Source organism: Limulus polyphemus, unplaced genomic scaffold, assembly GCF_000517525.1.
Source record: "Limulus polyphemus unplaced genomic scaffold, Limulus_polyphemus-2.1.2 Scaffold2331, whole genome shotgun sequence".
In the NCBI taxonomy this organism is placed as follows: Eukaryota; Metazoa; Arthropoda; class Merostomata; order Xiphosura; family Limulidae; genus Limulus; species Limulus polyphemus.
Genome location: NW_013667941.1, coordinates 24,278 through 37,087, shown reverse-complemented (window position 1 = coordinate 37,087; position 12,810 = coordinate 24,278). Strand labels below are relative to the sequence as shown.

The 12,810-nt window shown below is 34.8% G+C and overlaps 1 protein-coding gene across 4 annotated transcripts in view; it reads right to left on the bottom strand.

Annotated features, from left to right (window-relative positions):
• The window catches only part of LOC106466644 (protein XRP2-like), a 54,231-nt gene that overhangs the window by 17,673 nt on the left and 23,748 nt on the right, over positions 1 to 12,810 (bottom strand). For all 4 annotated transcript variants that reach the window (XM_013926935.2, XM_022394694.1, XM_022394693.1 and 1 more), the window contains exons 4-5: positions 11,487 to 11,578; positions 3,210 to 3,382 (exon numbers count right to left, since the gene is read on the bottom strand). In XM_013926935.2, the coding sequence (XP_013782389.1) occupies positions 3,210 to 3,382; positions 11,487 to 11,578 (265 nt within the window). The remainder of the gene's footprint in view (positions 1 to 3,209; positions 3,383 to 11,486; positions 11,579 to 12,810) is intronic.

Genomic DNA, 12,810 nt, shown 5'->3' with positions numbered 1-12,810 from the left:
GTTTTAATATACAAACAATAATACAATTTACAATAACAGTTATTACAAAGACTTATTATATACAATGATTTATAAACAAAAGTTTCATAAACTTACAAGCAATATAAAGTCTTCTTTCTAGTCTGGAACTTCTTCAATATCTTATCGAGGGTTGACGATGAGCGAGTTAATTACAAGTTGACATAGGTATAATTCACTTATCAGGGAGCTAACTAGCTAGCCCGATAGTTCTCGCTAGTCACGCGCCGATTACAGGTCGAGTTTCCACCGATGACGTTAGGTAATGTCCGATGTAAATCCGGTGAGGTTGAATGATTTGTGATGTTCGTAATTTATAAATGTTTCTGGTCAAATATCTGAAGTGTCCCGATTGATAAGCATTATAACAACCATATTTATGTCTTCCAAAGTTTATAGCACAACAATTACAGCAACCCAATAATAGATACTCTTTTTTAGCGTGTCGCGTTGGTTCTATTTATAGGCGTTTCTCGAAAATTCATATTACATAACAATACAAAGCTACATTAGCGTTTACATACACACATACACTGAGTGGTCACAAGTAAATAGACACCTAATTTTTCGTCACTTAACTGATTTATGCTAACTAATTTGTGTTCACAAAGCACTATATAAATGAAAATGGTCCACACACTAATTATCTTGTGCTACAACATGCCTAGAACTCAAGGTTCTCTCGAATTGTCAGATTTTGTTAGAGGAAGGATAGTTGGTCAAGCAGATGGTGGAATAAGTCAGCGGCATATTTCGCAGAATTTGGAATCCCGCTTTCGACAGTCAACAGAATCATCGTGCAGTTCAGGAAACGCGGCAAGGAAACAACTGAGCAGCGTCCGGGTCGTCCTGGTCCATCGGAGAGGACAAAAAGGACTGTCAAGAGAAGCATCAAAATGGATCCCAGATGAACGACTGCAGAAGTGGCCAAAGTTGGTGGGATGAGCCCGAAATCTGTTCAACGGATTCTCCACAGATTGGGTTATCGTTGCAGAGCAGCTAGACGGAAGCCCTTATTAAGACCTGCCAACATTGTCAGACGAAAGAAGTAGGCAAGTGATATGATAGCCAAGCCTCTGGACTTTTGGAAGACTGTGTTGTTCTCAGATGAATCAAGATTCCCTCAATTTTCGGACAGTGGAAGGATATGGGTCTGGAGAATGCCTCGCCAAGAGTTTTGGCTCGACAGATTGCAGCCAACTGTGAAGCATGGTGGTTTCAGCGTGATGGTTTGGGGAGCTGTTTGGGTTGGTGGGAGGTCGAGCTTAGTGGAGTGCGTTGGCAACATAAATTTTGCGAAATATTGGAGGAAAGACTCTTGCCACTTTATTCCTCGGGTTTCGTGGACAACAAGACAACATTGTTTCAGGAAGATGGAGCACCGTGTCACACTGCTAGAAACACCCAAAGTGGCAGGAAGAAAATAGTATCCAGAAGTTGTCCTGGCCGAGCCAATCTCCTGACATGAACCCCATCGAAAACCTCTTGCCCATACTCGACCGGCAAGTCAAGAAACAACAAAAGAAAACAACTTCGAAGAGTGATCTACTCCAAGTTTTGAAGCAAGAGTGGACGAATATCCCACAATCTAAAATTGACAAAATGATTCTCACGATGCCACAAAGGATCAACGAACTCCACGAAGCAAAAGGAAGATCTACTAGATATTAATTAAATTATAAATATGTCAATTCATGTGAATATGACTGAAAAATTTAATTTTTTCTGAAAAAGTGGTGTCTATTTGCTTGTGACCACGCTGTCTATGTGTGTGTGTGTGTGTGTGTGTGTGTGTATATTTATTTATGCAGAACCAGCTTCCTATTTGGTAGTTTTCAGTAGAGTAGCTTGGTATGTGAAATTTCCTTGAAAAATACTAGATACTGACCACTTATGCATGCCATCACTGGAAATACATTAATTTAATGCAGTATCCACAACATTCTCTAAGTCAACATAACCATGGCCTGTGAAGTATAACAAACATCTCTGAAAGTTTTCAGCAAAGGAAAAATTATGTCTCTCAGATTTGTGCACATAAATTTTGCTCACCAAGACCAACACATGAAAACCTTTCACTAGTAGCCATAACTTCTCCAATGTCATCACAGTTGTGATAATTAGATAATATTGCACATAACACGATTTTGAAAGGCAAAAAGAAACTACTCCAGAAAGGGTACTCTTGTGGAACATTTCACAAATAAATTTTACCAATAGCGACTGAGAAAACAATGAATTTATTCAAAATAAAGAAATTTTGAGCCTGAAGAGAAATTTATAATTAAAACATAAAGTACCCATTATAACTAAATAAGGGACCACAATTAACATGTATAAAGTCGACTAATAAAAGAACTCTTCCCTTGAACCCAATCTAGTGATTGTTAAATAAAATTAAAGGTTCTGGACAGATTAAGAACACATTATGGTAAATAAATTTTTTGGTGTGCAAAGTTATTTTTTTTTTGTAACACATCTCATCAGTTCTATAATCTTAATTGTCAATATAAGCTTACAACACTAAAATTCACCAACTCACTGTTTACATATATTTTAACTTAACATTGTTGTGCCGGTGTAGTTAGTTATATGGCTTATATGTATCTAACACAATAAATTAGGAAGTATTCCCTATAGACAACACTAGGTTCTTGAAAAACCTCTCAGGTAAAAATGCTGAGAAAACTTGAATTACTTATTTATAGATAACATGTACTAGACTATTTTTCACCTGAACTAAACACCTGCGATACATTCCAGATAGAATTACAGAACATACTTGAATAACAGAAGGTGATCTATTATTACGTGACATAAAATACTTAAGAATTTAATGAGATGTTAATTCCTCTAACATGAAACTAATTTTTTCTTCATGTGACAAAATGTCTTTCGATGCTGGTCTATTATACATTGGGTACCCAAACAAATGTTAGTAACATTTCTTCATAGAATTGAACTTCTGAGTTACCTTGAGAATAATGAGTCGAGAATAATTCTAATTAGATGTTTTCCATACTAGGTCTGCTGAAATACAATTGGAGTGTGTAAGCTTCTTTAGCCTAATATAGACATAATATGGGATCACCCCAAAAAAGTGTTTTCTTTCACTATCCCTAAGAATTAATTTTGAAATTATGCTAATCAATATTACAGTAGAAGGAAATAAAAATGTGTATATTTCTTACCTTCTAGTTCTTCATAAAAATAAGAAAAGCAGCCAAACTTCATTCCAGTACATGATTCTATTGATGGTTGAGTAGAGCAACACAAAAACAGGTTAAGTTTCTTACAATCCCTGGCACGAAATTGCTGACATGCAATCATAAACTTGCTTCCTTCACAGCCTCGTAAAAATACACTGAAAGGTAAGATAAACATCCTTATGTCACATTCTTATTGTATGATACATGCATTAAAAGAGAGACAAGTCACTCACTAGGTTATTATCAATTTTTTTAAACAAAAACACTGTTGCACTCTTGAACATACACTGAGTGGTCACAAGTAAATAGACACCTAATTTTTCGTCATTTAACTGATTTATGCTAACTAGTTTGTGTTCACAGAGCACTATATAAATGAAAATGGTCCGCACAGTAATTATCTTGTGCTACAACATGCCTAGAACTCAAGGTTCTCTCGAATTGTCAGATTTTGTTAGAGGAAGGATAGTTGGTCAAGCAGATGGTGGAATAAGTCAGCGGCAAATTTCCCAGAATTTGGGAATCCCGCTTTCGACAGTCAACAGAATCATTGTGCAGTTCAGGAAACAACTGAGCAGCGTCCGGGTCATCCTGGTCCATTGGAGAGGACAAAAAGGGCTGTCAAGAGGAGCATCAAAATGGATCCCAGATTAACGACTGCAGAAGTGGTCAAAGTTGGTGGGATGAGCCTGAAATCTGTTCAACGGATTCTCCACAGCCAACTGTGAAGCATGGTGGTTTCAGCGTGATGATTTGGGGAGCTGTTTGGGTTGGTGGGAGATTGAGCTTAGTGGAATGCGTTGGCAACATAAATTTTGCAAAATATGTCGAAATATTGGAGGAAGGACTCTTGCCACTTTATTCCTCGGGTGTGTCGTGGACAAGAACACAACGTTGTTCCAGGAAGATGGAGCACCGTGTCACACTGATAGAAACACCCAAAAGTGGCAGGAAGAAAATAGTATCCAGAAGTTGCCCTGGCCGAGCCAATCTCCTGACATGAACCCCATCGAAAACCTCTTGGCCATACTCGACCAGCAAGTCAAGAAACAACAAAAAAACCAACTTCGAAGAGCGATCTACTCCAAGTTTTGAAGCAAGAGTGGGCGAAAATCCCACAATCTAAAATTGACGAGATGATTCTCATGATGCCCCAAAGGATCAACGAACTCCGTGAAGTGAAAGGAAGATCTACTAAATATTAATTAAATTATAAATATATCAATTCATGTGAATATGACTGAAAAATTTCATTTTTTCTGAAAAAGTGGCATCTATTTACTTGTGACCACGCTGTGTATTCATATGTGTTTGTTACCTGTTCAAGTAGCATAATACACAAATTATAGTACAATTATATTTCACTTATTCAACCATATTGATCTCATTTTAATCTGTTAATCTGTCAACTCACATTCAAACACAGAAGAGCTAGATAATGAAGTAGCCAAATATTGCAAATATGAAACGCTATAAATGTTCAAACATACTTAAAGATAAAGAAATAAATACGTAATGAAACTCTCTGATCAACAATAAAATAAACAACATTCTAAGATAAAAGGAAGTATTTTAATTTTTTTTTTCAAATGTTTCTCATAAAATTTAGGAAATTTCATGACCTCAAAAATAAAAAAAAAACTAAATCAAATTATACAATTTTTTTTAACCCCATACTAGATGCTACTTAGCAAGTTTGTTCTATGTTTCCCTTGATTTTGTTAAGTATTTCCACTGTGGAATAAAAAAGGGATACCAATGACAACCCTCCATTAAATCATCAAAATTACCCAATAAAACAAAAAACTTTGATCCTATTTATGCCTTTATACTAATTCAAACATAGTGATTATTTTTCACAATCACTTATAAATTCTATGACTATTACAACCTATAAAATCCTTTGTGATATCTTTGTTTGTATTTTGATACTTATTACAACAAATCCAAATACAACAGTTATCTCTGATGTATGCATTTCTCTATTTAATCAAAATAAGACTATGTCACTTCACAGATAACAGATTCCTTCTGTGTAAACCAAATGACAGAAATATACAGCAATACATTTTAGTAACATAAGCCAAGCAAAATGTCTCAAGATGGGTTACCATTGACTTTCATTTTTATATTTAGCTCCACCATTAGAATCTGGGATGTAATGCACATTGGGGAGTCCTGAGGTACAGTGCTCTGGAAACAGTGCAATAGGTGAGTCAAGTTCCCTAAATGTTTAAAAGTAAACTGACCTCAATTAATTCAATAGAAAGGTTGGCAGGGATAGGCAGGATCCCCTTATGCTTTACTCATACTATTTCATGAGTGGCAGTCCATCATAGAACAGTAATATCACATGGTGAGCTCCTAGGTGGTCTTATGGAACACCTCATTTCTACAGAGCCTGTTGCAACCTGTATAGAGTATATTGAATTAGTAGTTGCTAGTGCAGTATTGATTTCATAAAAGTACACCTGTCTGGGCAACACTCGCCACAGAGTGAGATCCTGTGAAAACAAGGTAAGAGACGGGAATCCAGAATGTTAAAAATGAAAATACTCACTCTTCTGGATAATCTAGCAGAAATGGTTAAAATAGCTACAGGGGGTAGGGAAAACCCTCAGATAAAGAGACTGCTAGATCATGCAAATAATGTGAGATAAAGGTATTGGGGGAGGTCTACATACCAGTCCACCTCTAGCTGGCAACTTGACAAGGCCACTAAGGACAAAGAAAAGTGACAAATCTGATTAGATTCCTCACCTTCAAAGAGAGCCCAGAATAAAAACCATTGTTTAGTATCTCTGAAAATATTAATGCAGGCAACAAAATCTTCAAGGCCCTCACTGAACATGACCAAGTTCAAAATCTGAGTAGACATAGAAGAGAGAAATAGTGATCAGATGAATCAGAAAAAGGATTGAACCCTTTTCCCACCTCACAGTGTGTTTGGTAAGAAGAACTGGTCTGAGGATGTAGAGAGAATGAGAAAGTAGTCTGTGGACAAACAGCACAAATCACTCCGACCGGTGATGTCCGTAGGTCAGCAGCCACAAAAAATAAACCTGCAGGTAAAGGGAATACATGGTATATAAGAGTCAGGTCACAAACAGGTGTTGAGAAAGAACCTTAACATACCTGGCAGGTAACTAGAATGGTCATTTCGGACCAAGTACCCAGAGCAACTGGAAGAATCTGGAGATTATTGGGGATTCAAAAAATATGTAGTTCTGATGATTGAACAGTAGTTCATAAGGCTGCCTTAAACAAGGCAATTGTAGAAAATGCAAAAATCCTTGCCAAAGAGACAGGTCAAAAAATGAGTTATAGTTGAAAAGGCTTCAACCTCTTCTCAATACACCATTGTCGATATGCATGTTATTATCATTGACAAATGTGCCTTTCATACTAAGGAAAAACTGAGACAGATACATGGTAACCTTAGAAATTATACCCCAATGTTGTGTGAAAGATAGCGTAACCTATATGTCAGAAGCTTGAGTTTCTGGATAGCCGGGTGTACCATATCAGATTATGGCTGCCTCCACAGAGAGAGCCAAAAAAGAAGTGGAGTTGGACACATGGGAAGGGATGGCAGAAGCAGAAACCCGGGTGTAGCAGCCAATCTGATGCTATCAACAGGATCTGACAATGGGTTGGAACAAATCATATTTCATACCCTGGGTAACATATGAAGTGAAACGAAAGTTTAGAGTGGTAATCCCATCCTGTCCAGATGAAAAGCATCTATTGCTAAATCCCAAAGATGAGATACAGGAGACCAAATTGCCAGTAGTTGGGAGATCCAATGAGAGGCCAACCCACCAATTGGAGTTGCAAAAGGAGAGCCAATACAACAAAGCCTTGCAATGCAACATCTATTCTGTTGGGAAAATCTGTTTGGATTGAGACAATTGACCTGCTACCACAGGCATCACCCGTGGAACATGGCAAGTTAGAAGGGTGATAAGATAGGACTGGTACTGAGAAAGAAGGTCCAAAACTCAAAATTAAGGAGACCTAGACCACGTACCTCTTCGATGAGAACAACAAGACACCACCAAGGAATTGGCAGTGAAGCCTGACAATTTACCCCTTAATATGTCCAGACCATGAGGCATTGCCTGTTGAAGAACAAGAAGGAGTAAAGCATTGTGTAGGGAATCTTCTTTGTCCATGCATAGACCCTGGAATTCCTGACTGTTGGTATATGTACCCCATCCCTGAAGCAAGGCATTCATGAAGAGATGGAACTCTGGACGAGGTGGCAGTAGAGGAACCCATGTTGTTGTAGTGTCCCGACTTAACTACCCCTTGAGATCAAAGAATGATCCCTAATTATGAAACTGGAGAAACCAGTAAATTGATGTTTATGATCCTTGGTCACATAATGACCAATAAAAGGATTGTTTGTGTTCTCATCCCAAAGGCACAAGAGATTTGAGTGATGCCCACATTCCCAGATATCAGGGGTGGAATAGGAGAGACCCAATTTGCTTCCATGCCGGAAATAATAATCCGGAAATTCATACAATATATTATTTTATATTTATTATTATTATTAAGAAAATCAACTAGATAACACAATAACATTCAAAGTATCTCCGAACGATCCTAATTCTGGGAAACGCGTTTGTGACACTTTGTCAAGAACAAGTGATAAAATTATCTGAATGAGGTGCTTATATACAGTACCAAGACAGAGGTGCATTGGCATAGGTGGAAAGTATCATGAGAAAAGTATTGCCAAGGCCAATTGAGTAGGGTATAAAAGACAGAAGCAAGCAAGAAAAAACCAGACCAATGCTTAGATGGGCAAAGGAAAACCCCTGGTGGTCAAGTAAGATGAACAACCTTTAATTAATCAAAAGTAATAATGGCAACATTTCGATTACTTGGACAGTTGGAATAATTGAAAACAGTAACAATCGGAAACACTAATTTTGGTTAGTTGATTATTCTTTGTGACACAACTTGATGTAATTCATGCTCACAGATAATACATTATATCGATTAATCAAGTTTATCACCCAGCTCTAAATACTATGATGGTGATTAAAATAAAATCTAGAACGGCACTCCAAATACCCAATCTAAAGTATACACCAAACAATTCCTAATCCTCAGAAATTTAGATCAGCATGCTAAGACCTTTTTATCTCAATATGTTCTTGAGTTTTTTACCTTTTTTCCAAAATCCAAATTTGCTACAATTATAAAGAAAGTGGAGGATTTTCAATGGACCTTGACTATTGTTTGTTTTTTTAATTTTGCACAAAGCTACACGAGGGCTATCTGCACTAGCTGTCCCTAATTTAGCAGTGTAAGACTAAAGGGAAGGCAGCTAGTCATCACCACCCACCGCCAACTCTTGGGCTACTCTTTTACCAACAAATAGTGGGATTGACCGTCACTTTATAACACCCCCATGGCTGAAAGTGTGAGCATGTTTGGTGTGACAGGGATTCAAACCCACAACCCGCAGATTGCAAGTCGAGCGCCCTAACCACCTGGCCATGCCTTGATTATTGACCAAATGTTAATCAACTGTTTCTCCAGTAAACTTAACTTTTGTATCAAATCTGATTAAAATCAAGTGAAAACTATGAGTTATATTGCACATACATACACAGAGAGGAGTAAAAACAATACTTCTGCCTTTGGCCGGAGATAATAATTATGTCGACAGAAAATTACAACTTTACAATTCTTATTAAAATTAAAGCTACAAGCTTTCCATCTTTTTATGTAAATACAAGTTCTGGTATTATCAAACATAGATTTTCTCAAAATAATAATGCATAACCTTCTCAAAGGATTAAAATAAAAGGTAATTCCTTCTTTCTAAAACTGCATAAATATTTTGAATTTACATTTACAGATGAGTTGGAGAAACTGATGAACAAAGTTAAGCTCAAGTGATCAAAGATGAAAAATGAAGGAAGAGATATGCGATGAAGTAAATATCTATGTACCTCTCGACTAGTTGCTTGACAGAAGTGCACTTTTTACAAAATCCAGTCATTGATTTTACAAAAAATCCTAGTTCCAAGTAAGAAAAGGACAAAAGATTTAACTACAATACATAAATGTCAAAATGAGTCAGAACTTGAACCCAGAAAAAAGTTAAACTCTTTCAATAGTTAACTGTGAAAACTAGTGTCAGGACAATTATACAGATAGTAGCTGCAGAATAAATTATCAAATTAAAAATAATCAAATATTACAAAGTTATGAAAAACTAAGACACCATTTTTATACAGAAAATCTTAGCAATATTCTTTTAATAATTCTGTTAACCCTTTTGCAGCAAATTCGTGCAATTTGTGGAAATTGATTCATGAAATCCACTGATACAACAATACATGTTGTAACTGAGATTTCTTAATGTATCCTGTCAAAAACTGGTAAGATTTTGTTAAAGATCAAGTGACATTATTATAATTAAGTGTTTTTACTAAAAATGTTATTTTTCTATTGTAGATACTTTAACTCAAGCTATTAACAAATTGAGTGCAAGTGATTTTCATTTTAAATATAAAAATACTTTTCTTCATCTTGTAGTTTCCATATTTCATTTACATAATCTCTAGAACCTCCTAGAAGGACATAAAGTTTTTTAAGGTAAATGTTTATACTTTATTTTTCATTTTCTCTACCATATCACGAACTCTAGCTATTATCATCAATGTACAATACAATGAAATAATTAAAACTAGGAAAGAGACAAAAATATACATCATTTTAATTTTTTTAGAATATCTTTAAAGATTTTCCTTTTGTTAAATTTGTAATTTCAGGTCTTTTCACATAGTTAATCTTTAATGTTTAATTTTCTTTTCTTGTCTTTTACCACTTATTATTCATCTTGACATAAGTCAACGGTGCCCTTCGAGGAATGTTACAGTTTCTATGGGGGACATGCACAACCCTTTGGCAAAACTTCATTCAGCACGTAATATTGTAAGCCTTGAGAATGGACACAAAGTATGAGGTATATTAAAAAATGTTTAAGCCTTTTAATTATGCATTTTAAAACATAACTAATACACAATTAACTAAAATATAATAGTAGGACCTAAATAAAATTTAAACTGTATCTCCAACTATAACATATTTAGGTAAGAAACATCTGTAAGTGCTATAGTTGATCAAGCAGCCAACAATACTACATTCAGTGAGATATAACCCATGACAACAACAGCATGCCAATATCAAAACAGTTTTTAGTTTTTAAAGGTTTATTTTGAAATAAAGGACTTAAAACTTTGATAACTTAAAATTTTGAATCATAACATATAATATTACTTTCATTCACATACACTTATAGTAACGGTGTTTAATTAAATTTTGAACGTAACACAGTGACTTGTGTAGAAAAGTGTTTTAAGGGCTCTCACTGTGAAAGGGTTAAACTGTATCAAAATTTATCAACTGAATAATGTTGTACAATAGCTTTAGTAATAAGATAGGCCATAAGCAAAAAGTCCAAATTTAAATCTATCTGAACAAAGCCTCAATTCAATGAACACATCCAGAAATCTACAACAACTTAATGGTTACCAAATAGTGCTAGAAAATTCATAAACTAAAAAAAAGGTACATATTAATTCATTAAGCAACTAATAGTAAAAATATTTTAAATAAAACAGGAAATGCAAAGTAAGTTTTACATTTAAATTATTATTTTGTTTCTTTTCTTTGAGATCTCTTAAAAATCCACAAGCATTCTTCATTTCTTCATATACAAGTTGAGCAAAACTTTGATTTGTGTATCAAGGTATACACAGTGTATTTCTGAAATTCTGTAACTGCTTGTTTAGTACATAAGTTTCATTTCATTAATCAGTTTTTGAAGAAGTGATCTTTAGTGATTTGTATTCTTGTGTTCATTGGAAAGTCTAAACATAATTTTTATAGAATAACTTTGAATAAACTCCAATACTATGTATATGATCTAAAGTTTATTTACAACGTATATAATACACACTGATATGAAAAGCACTTTATTCAGCAATTCTTGAGTTACTCTTGTCTAACTGAAAAGTGGTATTTGACCATTGCTCTTGCAGTGCAATCATGGCCCTACAGTGCTGATCATGTGTTTTTGAATCAAAAAGGAATCAAACCATGAATTTTTGGATTCACAGTCCAGGCACACTAACCTCTATGACATGCCCAGCCAATATAAAGAGACAGAGAGAATAACCAATATTCATAGTACTTTGCCAGAATTATTTTCTTATTTCTAGCTTCACTTACCTTCCTCTTGAAGGACCCACGAAAATATTACAGTTGATACAATCATCCACAGTTACTGTGCTGATGTGGTCAAAGATGTATATGTTACAATTCTATGAGGGAGAAATGTTTTTCAGTCTAAATAGTTAAATTCTTGAACAAAAAAAGTTATTTTATTTTATTTGTAAATCTGGAGGCCACTAAAAACATTCATTCAGATTTGAAAAACCTGATTTACCATGTAGCAAATGTTTTTATGAAAAGTTGTATAATAAACAAAATACTAAAAACAATACTTAAAAGCACTTTGCTGACATATTCATGCTACTAGTGCAATTTGGCAAGATGACCTTGTTGGGCTTGCTAAGAAATGGCTAGCCACCATGTACAAAAGATTAATTATTCATTGTCGTATAAAGTCTTCCATTACATGTAGGATCAGCTATAGAACTAGTTTTACAAACTTAGCAATAAAATGATAAATATTTGTGTTAGGCATGATGCTTCAGTTAAATTTTGTTGTGGCCTGTTGATGACTCAATACAGGATCCCTAAACAACAAAGTCACTCTGCTATTGACTTTATAAAGGATCCTTATGCAACAAGTTCACTCTGCTGTTGACTCAATACAGGATCTCTACACAGGAAGATAATTCTGCTGCTGACTCAATACAAGATATTTACACAACAAGATTACTCTGCTGTTGACTTTATAAATGATCCCTATACAACAAGTTCACTCTGCTGTTGACTCAATACAGAATCCTTACACAACAATATCACTCTGCTCTTAATTCAATACAGGATCCCTACACAGGGATATTATTCTACTGCTGACTCAATACAGGATTCCTACACAGCAAGATCACTTCCACACATTCCTGCAATGTTAATAATATTCCAATCATTCATTGTAGCAGAAGAAAAATCACAGTAATGGTGGGACAAAGAATTATTATGGTGGTGCAATACTTTTGCATCATTATTATTAACCTTACTTGCTAAGTATTCTTCTGCAGCCTTCAAGCATTAAGATAAATTTTTAAAAATCATTAAAATTAAATGACCTAATTCTTAAACTTCAACAGTATATTTGCTAAAGCACTATAATTTACATATATTCTACATTTTAAGTGAAAAAGATTGGTTATAGGTACACTTTTAGTATTTATTTGGATTTAACTCGCAGAAGCTGGATCATGACTAAACAATCCTCTAAATATATAAAGACTAAAATTTCAAATAATTAAATTATGATTTCTCTTAAACTCAAACAGTAAATGCAAAGTTCGTATATATATATATATATATATATACACATTTGTCTTAATACAAACTTAACAGT